Below are 18,736 nucleotides of genomic sequence, written 5' to 3'. Positions count from 1 at the left end.
TGCCTATAACATGCTTATTACATCTTTCTTTAGACGGCGTGTTTTCGGGAGGAGCGGGATGTGTTGGTAAATGGAAACTGCCAGTGGATCACCACCCTGCACTACGCCTTCCAGGACGACAATAATCTGGTAACACAGTATTTTCTTTCTTCTTCTCTCTGTATTTGTGTAAATTCATGAGCACAAAATCGTTTTTTTCCACCAACCTTAGGGGATTTCCAGAAACCTTTACTTATCTGAGGAATCAAGCTCCTTTTTGAGTATCACCCCACCGTACTTCATATATCTCAGCACATTAAAGCTTTGGTACTTTCCAAAATCACAACCACATTCTACTGAGTAGCTCCACCTGCCAGTTCATTTATAGAAAACAGCACCACCTCCCAATGATGGCTGGTGACCTGCCAGACGCTGAGCAGCACATTCACTTCTTACCACAAAGCTCAATATGACTTAGAATTGTAGGGAATTGAGCAACAGATGTTAACACGGCCAAAAAACATTGATGCAAAAAGAATGACTTTGGAGCTCGCTGACCGGTTGTGGGCCGAGCTCTTCCTCGCTTTTATTGGCTACTGGAGGCAGTCGTTCTCTCTCTAACCTGACAGTCTGTCCTCTCTCTGTGAGTTAAAATGCCAGAACTGCTCGTCATTGCATTTCCCACATTCTCACAACAAATGCTTTACCCTGGACACTCCCCAAAGCTTTAAAAATATGCAGCATATGTCCAGCCGTCTTTATTTAGGAAAAGCCTAAAAAGTTAAGAACCGTTGTAGTCGAAACACTGCTGTAGGGGATCGTGTGTGCAGCCAATCTGGCACACTACTGGATCCATCAGCCTACTGTGTTAGTTGTTATGTTTTATACCATCATTGTCTGCTGACTCCTCACTCCTCTTAACCACAAGTGATCAACAACTGATTCAGTAGCAAAAGGCATTTCCGTCAATCGCCTAGTCTAGAAACAAGCCGTACTTAGTCTGTTTCCCCAGGTTCAAAAACTGATGTCCATAGAAATGTTTGCACACATTTTAAACTAGAGCATCTGCAGATTAATTCCATACCTGATATGTTATTATCCCCTAAAGTTAGGCTCGATATGAGATGGATAAATCCCTATTTTGTTTTATCGTCGCGCCATCTTGCCTTTAAAAAGGCCCTGTCACACATATCCGTATGGCAGAAATGTATGCTGGTGTATAAGAAAAATCGGCAATACGTTGATATAAATTAAGGGTAAGTTGTGATCGTTTGAAGGACGCAGACGATACGCCGAACACGCCAGACATACGGCCCTGTCACACAGTTCCGTATGGCAGAAACGTATGCCGGCGTATATGAAAAGTAGCTCAAAATGTGTCCAAATATGTCCAACTTTTCCACAGCGGTGTTGTAGCTGACAAATTATTATACATATGTCATAAGTTTAACATAGGTTATGAATAGGGTATCCACTCGTTATCAATAAATTGGCTGTAGGGTTCACCGTCAGCCGACATAGCCTATATCTAACGTACCTCTACCATATTCACTTAGGTATTCACGTACTATATTTACGTAGGCAAGTATTCACGTACTGTATTTACGTATGTCTAACGTAACGTAACTTATGTGTGACGTCTGCATAACTTATGAAGCACACGTTGGGTAGGTCCGGTAATTTTGAACATGCTCAAAACATCAGTGTTCAACAACGCACACCAGCATAACACCGCATGCTCTTAACGAATACTACTTATGCTTTTCCTTATATCAACGTACACTAGCGTATTGCAGATATTCTGTATACGTTATGCATTCGTTGGGTATTCGTCTGATACATTTTGTATAAGTAAGTGATACTCTATCAATAGGTTAGACATGCGTATCTGTATACGTTCACTCTTCCGATCCGATGAAAAGTTGGACGTATTTGACAAATTTTCATATACGCCAGCATACGTTTCTGCCATACGGATATGTGTGACAAGGCCTTAACGGAGCCGGGAGGGACAATTGAGTGGGATTTAACTCTTTGTTTGGGAGGCGAGAGGGAGACGCACCTGGTGGAGATATGCAGCCTACTGGGTGAAACTTTTCTTGTTGACATGTTTGTCTCTTTTTCTCTAGTACCTGGTCATGGACTACTATGTTGGTGGTGATCTGCTGACTCTGCTCAGTAAGTTTGAGGACCGGCTGCCGGAGGAGATGGCCAGGTTCTACCTGGCTGAGATGGTGTTGGCCATCGACTCCGTTCACCAGCTACACTACGTCCACAGGTGAGGAGCAGGCAGAATGTTTGTGCATGGTAGGAAGTATGAATGTGTGTGTTTGTGATTATTTTTTCGGTAGAGGAACCGACTGAACAATAAGTCCTGATGATGGATGTTCAGTGTACTTACATTATTCTTGCCGTGTGGGCAATTTTCTTGCTGTGGGAAGCAACTGCAGCTAAATGAAAATAAAGAAGAGTGTGTGCGCATGTTTGACTTCAGTCATCACTGAAGATAGTCAATACCACTTACTAATTATAGAGTATATTAGCTTGTGTTCCTGTGTGTGTTATTATTTCACTCTTGAGCATTCACATTTGAGGTTAGGGTTGTGTGTGAGAGGCAGGATTTCAGTCCTTTGGAAAATATCTGCTGGAAGAGATCATTTAAAAAAAGCTCCAAACAGCAGGCAGACAAAGTTAGAGACTAGCTGGTTGATATAGTGGAGCATTAAGCTGCTTATGAGCCAGATATTTCCCCCAGGAGTTTGTGGAGATCAAAACCCGAGCTAAAAGGGAGATAATATTGGACTTGGATTGATCACTTGGTCAGAAACTCGACGCCAAGTAACTCCTAGTTAACCTGTCACTTCTGAATGTGTAAAAATGCAACTGTTTGCAACATTGTTTACCCTTGCAATCTAAATGTGATAATATGTCAGTGTTGTGCTCACAACATGTCTCAGCTGTCCGCAAGTGGCCAAATCACTTCTAGTAACCTAAAAGCAGACTGTTCACACCCCGTGCTGTTTTCCTCTAGATGCCAAAATAATTTTTCAGCCAACAGAAGATGCCCTTGGTAGTAGGAAGTTTTTACTTTGCCAAACAGGAAGTGGTCACATCGGCATGTTAACACAATTACAGTGTAGCATTCGCCGGGGGCAGCAATTTTGTTGAAGGATCAAGGGGAAGATATGAAAAAGAGAACAAGGGAGGGTCAGAACAAAGGTACGTTAAAGCCGGGCCGCTTGATGGATAATGTTTTGGGTGTGTCTGTAGCTGCTCTGATCTCTAATACGGCACTGCACAGTGAGACAGAAAGAGAGGTGACGACAGAGTTCCACAGAGATGTAGATATAAATGTATAAGTAAAGAAAGGGAGTGAGAGAGAAGAGAGTAGGGAGCCACTAATTGCATGGTGTTATCTGGGGGCCGTGTGTGGGGGTTGGCGGTGGCAGTGGAGACGGAGAAGTACATGGAATGAAAAAAGGGACAGGGAGGAGGGGACAGCACAGTTTCTCTTTGAGTCCCCTCGTGGACGCTTTGGGACAGTAATGATGGGGTATGGGAGGTGTGTGGGTGGGGGTGTGGTGCAGTGCCGTTACCTCCCCCGATGGACCAACCCCCAACGCCTCCGTTGCTCTCTCTTTCTCACTTACACACACGCTCGTGGGAGATTTGTACGCCTGCTCTGTAGAGGGTGGAGACGGCCAGGCAGGTCCCCTGAGGAGGGTGTGTCCTGCTGACTGATCCAGTCTGATGAGTGACTGTGTGTTTGGGTGCATGTGCACAAGGGCGTGTGTTTATCTTGGTGATAGTGTATGAGTTTGGTGTGTTTCCCATTCTTGTGACTAAGTTGGAGTACAAATGCATTAACACTGTAATTGAAAGGCTCTAATAATGTCCATTAAACAGAAAAGCAACCACCCTCAATTCATGGCTCACTTTCAGTTACACAAACACACACAACCACTACCGGGAATATGAAATAGGCAGGTTGTGGCAACACTGCTGTGCAATGGTTTAACCGCCTTTTCTACTGGGAATCACAATTTGTCAGTGGTCTGTGGGTCTTCTGGGATCATTTGAGGTCTCATACTAACTCTACTGTGACCTACCTTCAAGTCCTCATCCGGACTTTAAAGACAGAAAAAGGTGTCTATTAGCACCGCCCGAATATATAAGACCTCCACAACCTGTTTTGGGAAAAATACATTTTGAAGATGAGGAACATTTTGAGTAGGCAGATACCATGTTTAACATTGTTTGTGTGTATATTGTCACATAAAATAACAATATAATAAACATGTCAAACTAAAGCCACTTGGCCTTTCTAATGCCCATGTTAGAATTTCAAAGAGAATCCACATTAACCAGTGAATGCAGCTGTGTAAGCTTTTATCTTAATAACGCCTGCAATATCAGTCAGACTATTCCTGTATGGAGAGGTTTCCCAGACAAAGTAGTCGGCATACGTCCCATATCTGTGCTGTTGGCAGACATTCTTTCATTCAGTTCATTATTATACTCTTAAACTCACTCGTGGAAGCACTCAGATAGGTTAGCCTTTTTCCTCTCAATTTCCTCATCATGACAGCCAGTTACACTGTAAATCCTTTGCTGCTGGACAGATGATTCCGTCCAGAGTCTGTTTCACGTGTAAAGACTCGTTTTTATCGCAAAGCACGTTACACAAGCCATCAAAAGCTCCTGTGTATTAAACTGGGATAACTTAACACTTTCAGTGCTGAACAGACTCACTATACACAGGCCAAGAAGCTTAGTAACCTAGCAACATTAAGGCTACAAACAACCCATAATGCAACACTCTGGTGATGAAACAGGTCACCCTGTAAGAGCAGTATGAGCTTGTCCTCGCACCATTTACATGTAGATCTCTAGTCCTCAAAAACAATACGACTCCACTTTTTCTAACAGTCTTGTATTCGGGCAAATATGGTAGCCTACGTTATGTTCCCCGACTGAAGTGTTCCTCAAGCTGTTGGTCAGCACATAAAATAGATCATAAGCTTATGTTTGCTGGGTCCCCATTTGGCGCTGAATTTGGTTTGCAATCTTAATAAATAAAAAGAAAGAGAGAAAACGTTGCCATACCCCTGTCATAATAAGCAGAGTCAGATAAATATTTCCCTGTCCTTGTCATCGACTGCAGCTCCCCACCTGGACTCTTCAGGATGTTTTAGAGATATTCAAGTATCATCCCAGACATAGTACACAAGACATGTTGCTGCAATATGTTTTTATCACTGCCTCATCTTGTGCCTTAGGGATGGAATAGCTGTTAAGTTTACTGTAGCATGTTATGTGTATTGAACTCTACTGCTTATTGATGTACAACATTCCCCCAATGCAATCAAATATATTAAAGCGATGGCTACCCCGGTAGAAACAATATGGTGTAGAAACACAAATTTGTATAGTCTCATTGTGTATATCATCATATTGCCCCACCCTAAGTTGTATTATTCGGAAAGCTAACCTAATTAGTATCTAAATTATGGCATTTTAATTTTTACTCTCCTAATGTGTGTTTCCTTGTGTTGTGAGGTCGTTGACCTTGCCACAATGTTGACCCATCAAAAATGAATATTTGCAGTCCTGGTGACGCTGATAAAGTTGAAAAGAGCCTAGATGAAAGAAATGAGGAGCATAGAGCCTTGAGGTCAACCTTCTGTCCCTCTCAGCTTAGTCCCACGAGAGTGTGTGTCGGTGTGTGTTCATTTATTCAGTGGTTAGTGATCTGCGTGGCCTCCCCGAGGGGCCTGACTAACATTTCAATAGGCCAACTCAGCATGGCTTTGTGCTGCCTAGCACCACATCTGTCTGCCACGGGTGAGCGTGTGTGTGACACAGTGTGAGATGGGGGGATTCTGATAAAGTGAGAGTGGAGGTGGGGGTTGGTACAAAGGGACAGCACTTTGTGAATGGATAGAAAGAGGGGCAGATGTGTTTAGATCCTGGAGAGAGGAAGACTGATGTCCACACACTCAAATTAAATAAGATCTCATGTGAACGGTGACAGTTCACGTCTTTTCTGAGTGGGGTCTTACTACTGTAGAAGACTGTAACTGTTTGTATGTGTGTGCTCATGTGAGCAATGGTGTTTTCCTATTGATTGCAGACTTTGTGTGATTTATTATTGATCAGGGCTCACTCTCTCTTGGTCTGTTTCCATCCACCTGTTTTTTTTGTTTTTACATTTGGTTGAGGTGAAAAAGTTGCAGTATCGATAAAAGCAAAATGTGACGAAGGGTAATGGAAACACATTTTGTGAATAAACTATGAAGCATGTGACCACACTCGGCTACGATGAAGAGATGATAATGGCGGCAGATTAAAACCATCTCCTCATCCTCATCAGATGTAACCTTCCTCATATTCCTACATGATACAAACAGAAATGTTATATTTCCATAGAGTTTTCTACATAGTTTTCTACTCTTTGAGATTTGACTAGCGCTCTTTTAACTACGTCATCTTGTTGTGCCCTCTTCTTCTGCTATGGAATAATTGTTTTCTTACTGGAAAATTGACGCAACCTACAGTTTATCTTGATGTACAAACTTGTTAGTGGAGGGAACACGCATTCATTAGCATTTTCCTTTTGTGATTCTCTCGAAATGGGATTATATTTTGATGGAAACTTCATTGTGTGTGTGTGTGTGTGTGTGTGTGTGTGTGTGTGTGTGTGTGTGTGTGTGTGTGTGTGTGTGTGTGTGTGTGTGTGTGTGTGTGTGTGTGTGTGTGTGTGTGTGTGTGTTGCCAGATGGCCCTCCCAGATGGATGCTGTGGTCTTAGAAGAGATTACCTCCCTCTATTCTCGTCTCTGTGCGGCTCCTTAAGACCGCAGAAGCCCTGTGACACAGTAGCCCATTTAGCTAGTGTAGCCTAGCACTAGCTTAGCACCACCACCTCTCTTGGTTTGTCAATGCATGTAAGGCTAAATGTGAGTCAGCTCTTGGGCTGTTTGCCTCCAGTGTTGTGATCTGGGAGCTTTTTGGTGGCTACCCCGATGATCCGTGGGCTCATCACAACAGTCAGAGTGAGACCGATTGTTAAAGAAAAGATGATGATAGAAGTGCAGCGGGTGAAAAAGTAATGTTGATTTTTGGTGTTTGAGAGCGAAAAACGGTTCAGGGAGATTTGGGAAAGGAGGAGGTTGATTGAGAGACAATTGCTGCGAAGAAGAGAGGGGAGTGGGCAGACAGGGGCTTTGCTGAGTGCTAAATGGTTTATCAGTAGCAGCACCAATACCCACCTCCCTTACCCCCACTGTGCTGCTTGTCTGCCACACACACAGTTACACACACATGGACAGGCAAGGGTCAACTCGCACTGTCTGCTCTTTGCTAGACCAGAAATCTCTGGAACAGATTAAGGCCTTTCAGCAATTGGCGTCCGTGCGTGCGTGCGTGCACATATGCACCCACAGATCCACATGCTCACAGTGTAGTAGAACACAGACAAGTGTTCAGTGTGTCATTCATGATTTTTAGGGGTCTTCACTTCCAGTCAAGGTGATCCATGGCAGGTTAAACAATGATATCCACAAATAAATGTGACACTCTTATGTTTGATTGCTGCTGTGAAAGTGAAACTTATTATTACTTGACTTATTATGTATCTTGCAAAGGGTTAGGCGCTCTCTGCACTTACTTTAGTATAAGATACATACTTAACTGTATAAAGGATGATGTCTATCAAGGCATTTGAACTTTTAATTGCTGGAGGCAACAAAGTTTCTATTTACATTTAGTGATTCTCACCAAAACGCATTGTGTGTATCCTTGATGACAATAAAGTTGTCCTTCCACATAAAACTTTTGCTAAGCCAATCTATTGAAAATGTTCAAACCTGTGTTTACATTCACGCTTATCTTCTTCTCTCCTGCCTTTCTGATGTATTGATGCGCTTTGCATCGCGTTACCAGCATGCTGCTGCGTGTCACTCATAAAAACATTGTTGAATAGCGCTTTTTAGCGGTCATAATCTCCACAGGGCACCTTTAAGTTATTGTTCACATTTAATGAAACAGAATTGTCAGCTCTTCTAAAGGCTGAACATGTTCCAAAGGTTCTGTTTATAACATTATACAATTGCAAGCCAAAAGCTGCCTAATTCTTCCAGTGAGTATGCCCAAGATTGTGTCCTCTTGCTCTAGCCGTCCATTAGCACCACTAGTGGTTTGGAGTTGTTAAAGTTGAGGTGAAGGTTCAGATATAACAGAGCAGTGTAAAGTCCAATGTAATTGTCATCTTAGAAACATAAAGATTTTATCACCAAAATCTTAATCCACCAACTCCAAGTTTTAAGCTTTCTTTGATAGTATGACCTTGAATATACATTGCGTCAGTTGTTTATGTGTGTCCGTGCCTGCCAAGTTCACAGTACTCCAGATTGGTTCTGTGAATGTTCTACGCACTTGGGTACAGTATGTGGTTTCCATCGAAAATGCTATATACAGTATCCACTTTGGAAAGTGATGTCCAATCTGGACCTCATCTGTGAGCAGTCAAGCTCTTTAAAAAGACTTCTCAGTAACCCATGATGCAAGCAGTGATTTGGTAAAAGTATGTGTCAATTTGTATATTTATACACACACACACACACACACACACACACACACACACACACACACACACACACACACACACACACACACCCACACCCCTACACACCCCTACACTTCTCTTTTGGAGCCTGACTTGTATGTGTCTATACAAGTCACATATGTGCACACATTACTTTTATCCATGGTTTTATAGGTTGGTGATTTAGTGGTGTATCTGAAGCAGTGTGATAGCTGGCCCGCCTCCTGCTGCAGCCCCATGAGATGGGACTATTAACACTACTGGAAAATAACAGGGGCTTCACATCTGGCTTTGAAGAGGTCTCTCGCTGAAGACAGAAACATCAAAGACGTCTTCAAAGCCAGTTTATGTCTGCTCGCTCTTTTAAAGGCAAAAAGTCTCTCAGGCTTGGTTGGTAGTGTTGAGTATTTAGTGAGTAGTCAAAAAGCATTTGAGAACAATTTGAAGTGGAATGTGGGAATTTCCTAAACATTAACTGATCAGCTTCTACTTCCTGAAGTTGCATTGGTGAGAAGGCACTGCAATTTATTTGTGACCTTATTGCATCTTTTATTAGAGATAGTTGCTTTAGGTTTGTAGCCAATTCTAAAAATGAACACGCTGTTATGGTTGAATAGTGCAAGTGAGTGCTATTGTCATCAGCACAGATAGAAGAAATTATTTTAGTCCCAATTGCTGTGATGATGTACCATGTCAATACAGAATGTGGGCAGCCTGTTGCAAGCTGTGGAGTTTAACTTGTTTTATGTTTTGGGCTTGTCTTTTTGTTTTATCTCCTCAGTTCTGTAACCTGGGACAAGTGTGTGAGTGTGTATGTGTGCTTTTGACACTACTACAAAGAGTTTGTATGTGCCCTCCATACTATGTGTATTGATCCGTGCTGTGGTTCACTGTGTTGATAAGAGGCCCTCAGACACTGGGCTCGACAGGGGGACTCGGTGGATTGGTCAGGCCAGCACAGAGGCTATATTTAGCCATGATGGTGGGATACAGTGACATTTCTGTTTTATACCAGCCCAGGCTAGCAATCATTGGGGTCACTTAGTATGATTTTACGATTATTATACTGTGTAATTCAACCAAACGCACATGATTCAAAAGTAATTACACTGACACCAAAAGGTCACAGATGAAACTGAAGCAAAGTACTTATTGTTCCTGGAATTACTCAAGAACAAACTGAGAAACTCACCATGGACCGCCTGGCTGTAGATCCAGGCCTGATATACTGCCATGTAAGACAATAGCACCAGCAGTCAGACACAAAGCACCTGTCAGTTACCACCTGTTAAACATATTGGAGGATCTCCTGCACCTTGTTCCTTTTTAGGATACATTCCTATAAGAACAAATTCCTAATAGTTTTTTGGCACCTGCAAGCTGAAGTTACCATGGCCTTGGTAATTTACAGGAAGTAGACACATTTTTTTATAAACTTGCAAATAATACAAAACTAGCAATAGGTTAGGGAATTGATAAGATTTTATTGATACCAATGCAATTATCGATTCTGTTTATCAGTCCGATTCTCTATCATTTCCTTTATTATTGATTCCTGATCACTTTTCTGTGTGGAAAGGTTATAGAGATCAGTTGGATCCCAAAGTTGCAAAACCTTTTATTATGATTTCAGCATAGTCCTCTCCAATAAAATCTAAAACAAGGCTCCCAACAGAGAAAAACCTGTTCATGTCTCCTCGTAGCACATGTGTGAGCCTGTGAACAGATGGTTTGACATCGTCTAGCCAACAACGCTAGACAAAAAATAAGTTCTCAGTTGTGAGGATTTGCTGCTTTTCTCCGTTTTATGTGATAGTTCAGGGTTCGACGTTATGAGTCCCCCCCCCCTCTCCCCCCTTTCCGGGTCATGCAAGTGGGTCGGAAATCCAGAAATTAAATTTTTTACTTGCCCCTATACAAATTGTTTTACATATTAATGGTTATCAAATAACTAAGACTAAAGTTAATTGTTATTTAGAATTTATATTTAAGTAAATTAATCGGAACAAGGACACAGTGTGAAATCGATGCGAAGCAACAAACAGTTTTGCGGCATTCTGCGCAATATCTAGTTGGAGCCACCATTTTATCATGATTGCCCGATAGTTTGCTGAGGTGCCAGTTAATTAGTGAAAACAGCTGATTAATATTAAAATGATCTAGCTGGTAGACAGAAAACTGCTGTGTAGCAATGAATCCTACCAGCTGATATCAAGTTAGAGTCTTGTATCTATATTATAAACCTATCATCAGCATTAGTAATGCAGAACAGATGCAGCTTGAGAAGTAAATCTACAGTGGCCAGCCACCGTGTACACATCTGTGAAAGAATGTGTTGTCAGTAACCCCCCACCCAGTCTGTCCTGGCTCACAAACACAAATATTGAAGAAGTGAACAGGGCAGTGCGTCTGTTTAGGACACAGGGTCTTTTTTTTGTGAGGGGGAGTGTGTTTGTGCGTTGCATATTTTCTCAAACTGTGTGTGTGTGTGTGTGGCTCATTCCCACAACACAAGTCCAACTATTTCCAGTGTTTATTCTTTGTTTTGGTCAATTTAGAGTTGTCATACGGCTGATAAATGGGCAAGGGGAAATTACACTTGATTGAATCATAAATATCTGATTTATTACACACTAGCTTTTCAAGCAAGTTGAGACGGTTACATTTCCTCAGGTTATGTAATTTAATTTCGATGATAATTGATGGCGTGATATGAGATCGGGCTTGTGTGCATTTTGAATGTCCTGGGTTTGTTTGGAAGAATGTCTTGTTTTCTTCATTCTACTCAGAGGAATCGCTTGCTCAGTTTGTCTTCTCTCCCCCCCCCCCCCCCCCTCTTCTTTTCTCTTTCTTCTTTCAGGGACATTAAGCCCGACAACATTCTGTTGGATATGAACGGCCACATCCGCCTTGCTGACTTCGGCTCCTGCCTCAAACTCATGGAGGACGGGACGGTTAGTTTTTACCACACTGCTGCTGAAGCCTCCTTCGGTCCAAAGCAAACATACCAGAGCTTTTACTGACCTCCTAGTCAACCCCCGGGGGTGTCCCAGGAGGAGTGTGTGGTTCAGCTGTTTGACTGTGCCTGCATTTTATGATTCAGACAATTCTTCGAGTAAAAAAAAGAGAGAAGAAATAAAATTCCTCTCAGGTGTTACATAACAGTAAAATGACAGGATGAAATGGATGATCAAAGAAGTGCCTGAGTATGTTCCTCCAATATTAATATAGTAATGAGGTTATACGACCATTTGGAAAAATAAATGTAGAAGCTTTGACTCGTGATAAGATTCTTTGGGGTTTTATCTGTATTAAAGCAACTTCCTGAAGACTAAAGAGAGACGATGCCAACATCTGATTTTCTCTTCCACTTTGGAACTTTTTGCCCTTAATAATGATCATTAATCATTTCTGAAATTCATATTTTTACACAATGAAACTGCTTTGGTTTTAATTCCATATTCAGCATCAAATGTGCATTCTCAAAATTGCTTTGATTAAGTTAAAACGGAGCTCCAAAAAGGTGTGAAGACGAGGGATTTCATCCTGAAGTGGGGTCTGAATAAGTTCAATATGCTCTTTGTTTGGTTGTTTGCTCTTCATGGATCGCTGGTATTCATCTCGCATGCGTCCAAGACTTCAGCCTGTAACTCATCATCATCATTAGCATTAAGGCTGCACTTGAATACTTGTGTGTGTGTGAGATTTTGTCTCATATGTGATATTTTTAGGATTTTTTGCATCAGATCTCAACTTTTTTTTATCCCTCTGCTAGGTCCAGTCCTCTGTGGCGGTGGGGACTCCAGACTACATCTCCCCAGAAATCCTCCAGGCTATGGAGGATGGGAAAGGAAAGTATGGACCTGAGTGCGACTGGTGGTCCCTGGGCGTCTGCATGTATGAAATGCTGTACGGCGAGACTCCTTTCTATGCAGAATCCCTGGTGGAAACCTATGGGAAGATCATGAACCACAAGGTGAGCCCATAGAGTTTGAAGTTGATGCTGCTTCTCTCTGTTTAAATCACATGTCAATACATTAATACATACGCCATACTACAAAGTGGAGGCAGCAAATGTGTCAGTAACGATGCATGGATAGAGGATGTTGCCTCTAATGCATACCATCACATCTTGCACAGGAGCGGTTCCAGTTCCCACAGCAGATAACAGACGTGTCGGAGGATGCAAAGGATCTGATTCGTCGGCTCATTTGCAGTCGAGAGCACCGATTGGGCCAGAACGGCATTGCGGACTTCAAGCACCACCCCTTCTTCGTTGGTATGGTCTAACATTACAGATGTCACCATGTATAAACATACAGCTTACATGTGTGTGTGTGTGTGCGTGCGCGCCTGAGTGTGTGTGTGTGTGTGTGCGTGCGCGCCTGAGAGCCTGATTTGGTGCCTCGATCATTTAATATATTTCTTCAAACTAATTTCTCCTAGTATCCTTTCAAGCAGTTGTATGCTATACTTGTTATTAGCAATTAATGTATGCATCTTGTGGATAGTTTATTGTTGGCACGTATGATAATCGGTATGTTTTTGTCTTTATTGATACATTTCAATTTTAGGGGTTGTCGCGTTTTCCTTTTTTGGTAACATCTCTTCATAAGCCTTTTTTGTTTCCTGAAATCTCACCAGCACAACCCTTTTAACTCTTATAATACATTTTGTTTCTTGTTATTTGTGCAAATACATGAAATATACTATGAAAAATATACTGCATATTTTACAGTATATTGAAGAATGGCGGTGCTGGCGTGCCTTTTTAACAGAAGGTGACAAAGATAAAAAATAGTTTAATCTCATAGATATAGTTTACCGTTCCAGTATATCTCTAAACAGGTTTAATAAATGAATGCAGTATCTATAAATAGCAGTTGTGGTACCCAGAGATTATAGCTTATGGCAACTATTTTATGCTTAAGGATCATCGTGTGTTCTAAGTGCGACCTCTCGTTTTCAGGCATTATTTGGGAAAACATTCTTACGTGCGAGGCTCCCTACATCCCAGAGGTCAGCAGTCCTACAGATACCTCCAACTTTGATGTGGATGATGACTGCCTTAAAAACTCGGTAAGCGGGTTATATTCATATTTTGTTATACTTGCGTATATTAGATGTGCAAATCTCACTTCTTTGTCATGTTTTTAAATCATTTTTCAGGAGACCATGCCTCCTCCCTCTCACACTGCCTTCTCTGGCCACCACCTGCCCTTTGTGGGCTTCACCTACACCAGTAAATGGTAAGTGCTACCACGGGAAACAATCTATAAATAGATTATTTATAAAATATCATTTTTAACCACCTAAACTTAGACTTGGGCTTTGGTTATTTAGTGTTTTATGTTTTCTAAGTATTCCTTCAGACTTCAGTATTGTGATTAGTGGTTTCTTTACAAATGAAACAAAGCAAATGCACTATTTTCACAAAACATTGCACCATGTCACAATCTAGTATCATGTACTTACTCATTATAAATGGACAGGTTTCCCAGACAAGCCTTCTCATTGCATAGCAAAGAGGCGTAGGAGTGTTGGATTAGCTTCCCTCCCTAATAAGGTGATGTTCATGACTTGCTGTAGATCTTCACCCTGAAGGCTAGCCGTGAGAAAGCAACAAACCCACCGCTTACTTTCTTATCTGGTCAAGGCTCAGTGATAATGGCCTTTTTGTCTCTCTCTCTCTCTCTCTCTCTCTCTCTCTCTCTCTCTCTCTCTCTCTCTCTCTCTCTCTCTCTCTCTCTCTCTCTCTCTCTCTGTCTCTGTCTCTCTCTCTCTCTGTCTCTCTCTCTCTCTCTGTCTGTCTCTGTCTCTTTCGGGCACCCTTCCCCTTCTTCCATGACTCAACATCCTCTCATCTTTCAACTCATCTCTATCTCTGTCGTCCACGTCTCTTTCCTGTTTTCCCTCTCCTGCTGTTACTGTCATTTCCCTCTGGCCTCTTTCCTTAACTAATCCCTTTCAAAATACATTTTCTTATACTGTTTATCACCATTATGCCCATATTTCAACTCTATAAATGGCCTTTTCTCTCTGACATTTGATATCTACTTTGCTCATTCTTTTTTAAATCGCTGCTACTGTTTTCATGCCTCCTGCACTTTTCTCTTCACAACCTTTTCCCGTCCTCCCCCACTGTAGTTCCCTATCTGACCGGGCTTGCCTGCGGCAGCTGGCAGGGGAGTCGGGTAGGGCGGGCCTGGACCAGTTGGATCTGGATGTCCAGCGCGGCCTCGAGGACAGCCTGGCCACTGAGGCCTATGAGAGGAGACTCCGCCGCCTGGAGCAGGAGAAAGTAGAGCTGAGCCGCAAACTGCAAGGTAAGGCTGACTTCTTTTAAAGTAGCAATAGACACGTGTTTCCAAGTGGTATTATTGTTGGCGCTGCTGTAGCAAAGACAACCTAGTGACACATTTAGAGACTTATTCAGACAATTAAGGAAAAAACAAGAAATATATTGTTTGGTTGAAGCACTTCCTTTGTGCCTTAAATTGAGCCTTCATTTTCCTGAGAGATACCCGGGGGCAGACAGAACTGCATAGTGAAAGCAAGGCTTATAGGGACTAAAACTTAACGCAGGTGGTGTCATTATTCTACAGCCATTACATTGTGCGCTCAACATTGTCTTCATAAGCATAAGATAGTACATTACTGATGTCTATTACCTGACCTGTTGCAGAGTCGACTCAGACGGTACAGGCCCTGCAGCACCCAGCAGGCGAGGGCCCCGTCGGTGTTAACAGGGAGGTGGAGATCAGGAGTCTGAAGAGCGAGATCGACATCCTCAAGAAGCAGATTGCTGGTCAGGATTTTCTTTGATCAGCTCAGTAGTACTCAGAACAAGGAGCAAATCTTTTCATTCACCAACTAACCATAGGGGAATTTCACCGGCTAGTTTTACTGACTTACCAGCAAAAATTAGAATTTTAGATCTCAACAGGACTATTTGTAAACCTTAAAAACAATTAACACAGCCACAGTCGAGACATTTTTATTAAAGTTTAAACCTTTGTTTATGTGTGTGTGTCAGACTCAGGCCAAATTGAGAAGCAGTTGGAGGACGTATCGTTGGCCCGCAGGGACCTGGAGGACTCGTCTAAACACACCAAGACTCTGGAGAAACAGATGAAGAGTGTTACACAGGAGAGGGATGACATGCACAAGGTAGAATTAGTAACTGTGATGGCACTACTATACTATAATAACAAAACAATTAGCACTTTGTCTTGAGGAACAGCAATGCAAAAACATGTTTTCTTCACATGAGCACTAAGACCTGGAGGATTCTGTTGCTACAAACACATTGATATCAATGTTCAAATAAGAAGCACAGATTTCTCAGCGTCGATTTTTGTGTCAAAAGTCAATTGAGCCTTGCTTTTATTGGGATGAATTTTCCTTGAAGTCACTGATAATCGTAATGTTTATCTACACTTTACCCTTTTCTGCCCAGGATCTTGTGGAGGCCAATGAGAAGCTGAAGTCTCAGTCAAAAGAGCTGAAGGAAGCCCACAGTCAGCGAAAACTGGCCATGCAGGAGTTTTCTGAGCTTAACGAGAGACTCACAGACTTCAGGTAGGATCTCTGCCCCAGAGAATTTCTCAAAACCATCACATCAACACTTTCTAGTTTTTGAATGCCCAGATTCTAGAGATGGTCATATATTTGCTGAAGGTCAATTTCATTGTTTCGCCTTATTTATGTTTTTTACTCACCTGTGATTGAACTTTTCATGCAGGTCAGTGAAGCAGCGCCTGGCTCGCCAGCTGCGCGACAAGGAGGAGGAGATAGAGAGCCAGGGTCAGAAGGTTGAGGCTCTCCGCCTCGAGGTGCGAAAGGCCGAGAGGAGCAAGAAGGAGGTAGAGTAGTCTCCCTGTGGTTGCTAGCACACCCTGTTCTGTCTCCATTCACAATTCAAACATCTATTGACATGTGCATTGTACTCCTATGACCTTTTTTAGAAATATTTCCAGAATTATTTATGCATAGATTAGAAACAATGTTGCAGTGGCTGTAAAATGGAAATGGTGTGTGATCTACGCTTGCATCCAGTCACTGGAGTTTGTGTGTATCAGATGGAGGTGCAGTCGGAGGAGCACACAGCAGAGGCTCAGAAAGAGAGGAAGCTGCGAGAGCGTAATGAGCAGCACAGCCGACAGCTGGAGGAGGAGCTGGAAGGGCTTAAGGTGAGTGTGCAAACAAAGACAGCTGAACATTAACCCGTCCATCCACAGAGTCTCTGCACATCCCTAAAAGTTGGGACTTACTGTATTTAGACAGTCGTGTGTTTGTCTTGTGCTGAAACAAAGAGTCTTATTGATCATCTCAACCTCACCAACTTCCGTTTTCTTCATATTCCCTCCCAGTTGAAGCAGGCCGGCTCCTCTACCGGCCCGGCCTCAGCAGACCAGACCCAGGAGGTGGGACGCCTGCGAGGAGACCTGGAGAAGAAGACGCTCCTGTACGAGGAGGAGTTGGCGCGCAGGGAAGCACAGCACAGCACCGAGCTGAAGGCTCTGCGCAAGGAGCTGCGGGACGCCGAGAGCCAACACCTTGCCTTGCAGAAAGAGATCCTGATGCTCAAAGACAAGCTGGACAAGACTCGCCGTGAGAGGTACTTAATCAGTTTTTCTCATTTCTTTGGGTCATAGTGACCCCCGTTACACTGGAGATGCATTAGAGATCCTAAATTGATATCTAGCGTTTCAGAGAAGTTGTTTATTTTCCTTATGTAATGGTTGCGGATATAAATGATCCTATTACCATTTATTTTAAAATGGTTCTCTTTTCAAGGCTTGAATGAGAGTTGTTGATGTTTACCGCTCCTGGTCACATTCCTGAGGCGAAGCAGGAACGGTGCTGTTGAGATGATAAATTGTTATTTTACTAATTTATGTTCCCTTAATCCAGGGTGTATTCTGAATTGAAACATGGCAACTTGTATAACTAAAGTATTGTGATTTTAAGTGTAGTTTTGAAAGTAAAGTAATGGTGAATTAGTACAAAAAAATGTGCCAACTCTGATAATAAATACCAAGAAATGAAAAAGTAAGTAACTTATTTTCCTGCTGCAGACCCCCTGGTAGATACTCGGGGGCACCTGATCTTATGTTGAGATCCGCTGGTTTAATCACATTTTAATAAAATCTTGTTTTTGAGGAGAAAGCTTTAGAGCTTTGTTTTCGTACCCTGTAGCCTAACTCTCCCGCCTGTTGTTACTGACATATTATTCTCACTGCTAATTCATTTTGAAACAAAACGCTGGATCAGGTTCTAACTGCATTAATATGTTTGGGCTGAATAATGTGTACCTGGTCTTACCACCAAGCCTTTGATTTAAGTTTTGAGGAAATGTGTGATTCTAAGGCCTGAACAGGAACAGAGGTAGGAGGCATGCTGAGGAGGTAGACCGAGAGATTGGTGAACATTTGATTGCATTTCTGAATTGTTTATACTGCATTGTTATAAAACCACTGCCTTGTATGCAAGTTTAATGTAGAGTGATCGAAAGACCAGCATTTTAGTTTAATAATCATTCCACAAAGTCTCTGAATAAAGTCCCCTTATTGATGGACTGAGTTAGTGTTCATGGTAAAATGATAGTCAGGAGTCAAGATTGGATTTGCAGCTGTAAATTATTATATTATATAGTAATTGTGTGTGTGTGTGTGTGTGTGTGTGTGTGTCGTCCAGCCAAAGCGAGCGGGAAGAGTTTGAGACGGAGTACAAGCAGAAGTACGAGAGGGAGAGAGTACTTCTCACTGAAGAAAATAAGAAGCTGTCCAGTGAACTGGATAAGGTAAGATGTTTGTTCACATATACACAAAATAACACAAAACTCCCCCTGGAAACACACATTTAAAACAAGTTGGGTTTCTCTTGCTTTGTATCTGTATTTTTCTGTTTATCTTTTGAAAACACACTCGTATACACATGCAAAAAAAACAGCTATTCCCTAACCCCAGGTAACCCCACTCGGCCAGCCCAAGCCCTTTCATCACATTCCTGCCTCCACCCCCTCTATCCCAGCTATGCCAAAGAAATCACTGTTCAATATCCCCCATAACAGCCTGTAGCCTCCTACACAGTCAGATGGAATGACTCTCTGGATTACGCTCTATTGACTTTGGAATTAGCTCCTGGAAGT

The 18,736-nt window shown here is 42.3% G+C and overlaps 1 protein-coding gene across 4 annotated transcripts in view; it reads left to right on the top strand.

Moving 5' to 3' along the window:
* cdc42bpab (CDC42 binding protein kinase alpha (DMPK-like) b) overlaps positions 1-18,736 on the top strand; it is a 77,727-nt gene that overhangs the window by 36,715 nt on the left and 22,276 nt on the right. For all 4 annotated transcript variants that reach the window (XM_029462663.1, XM_029462662.1, XM_029462664.1 and 1 more), the window contains exons 4-18: positions 34-129; positions 2,109-2,257; positions 11,444-11,537; positions 12,359-12,559; positions 12,724-12,862; positions 13,553-13,662; positions 13,753-13,832; positions 14,731-14,909; positions 15,269-15,391; positions 15,620-15,753; positions 16,043-16,164; positions 16,328-16,448; positions 16,665-16,775; positions 16,956-17,203; positions 18,283-18,388. In XM_029462663.1, coding sequence (XP_029318523.1) covers positions 34-129; positions 2,109-2,257; positions 11,444-11,537; positions 12,359-12,559; positions 12,724-12,862; positions 13,553-13,662; positions 13,753-13,832; positions 14,731-14,909; positions 15,269-15,391; positions 15,620-15,753; positions 16,043-16,164; positions 16,328-16,448; positions 16,665-16,775; positions 16,956-17,203; positions 18,283-18,388 — 2,013 coding nt within the window. The remainder of the gene's footprint in view (positions 1-33; positions 130-2,108; positions 2,258-11,443; positions 11,538-12,358; positions 12,560-12,723; positions 12,863-13,552; positions 13,663-13,752; positions 13,833-14,730; positions 14,910-15,268; positions 15,392-15,619; positions 15,754-16,042; positions 16,165-16,327; positions 16,449-16,664; positions 16,776-16,955; positions 17,204-18,282; positions 18,389-18,736) is intronic.

The sequence above is a fragment of the Cottoperca gobio genome, chromosome 24, assembly GCF_900634415.1.
Source record: "Cottoperca gobio chromosome 24, fCotGob3.1, whole genome shotgun sequence".
In the NCBI taxonomy this organism is placed as follows: Eukaryota; Metazoa; Chordata; class Actinopteri; order Perciformes; family Bovichtidae; genus Cottoperca; species Cottoperca gobio.
The sequence above is the reverse complement of the archived record's forward strand: the minus strand, read 5'-3'. Positions and strand labels throughout refer to the sequence as shown.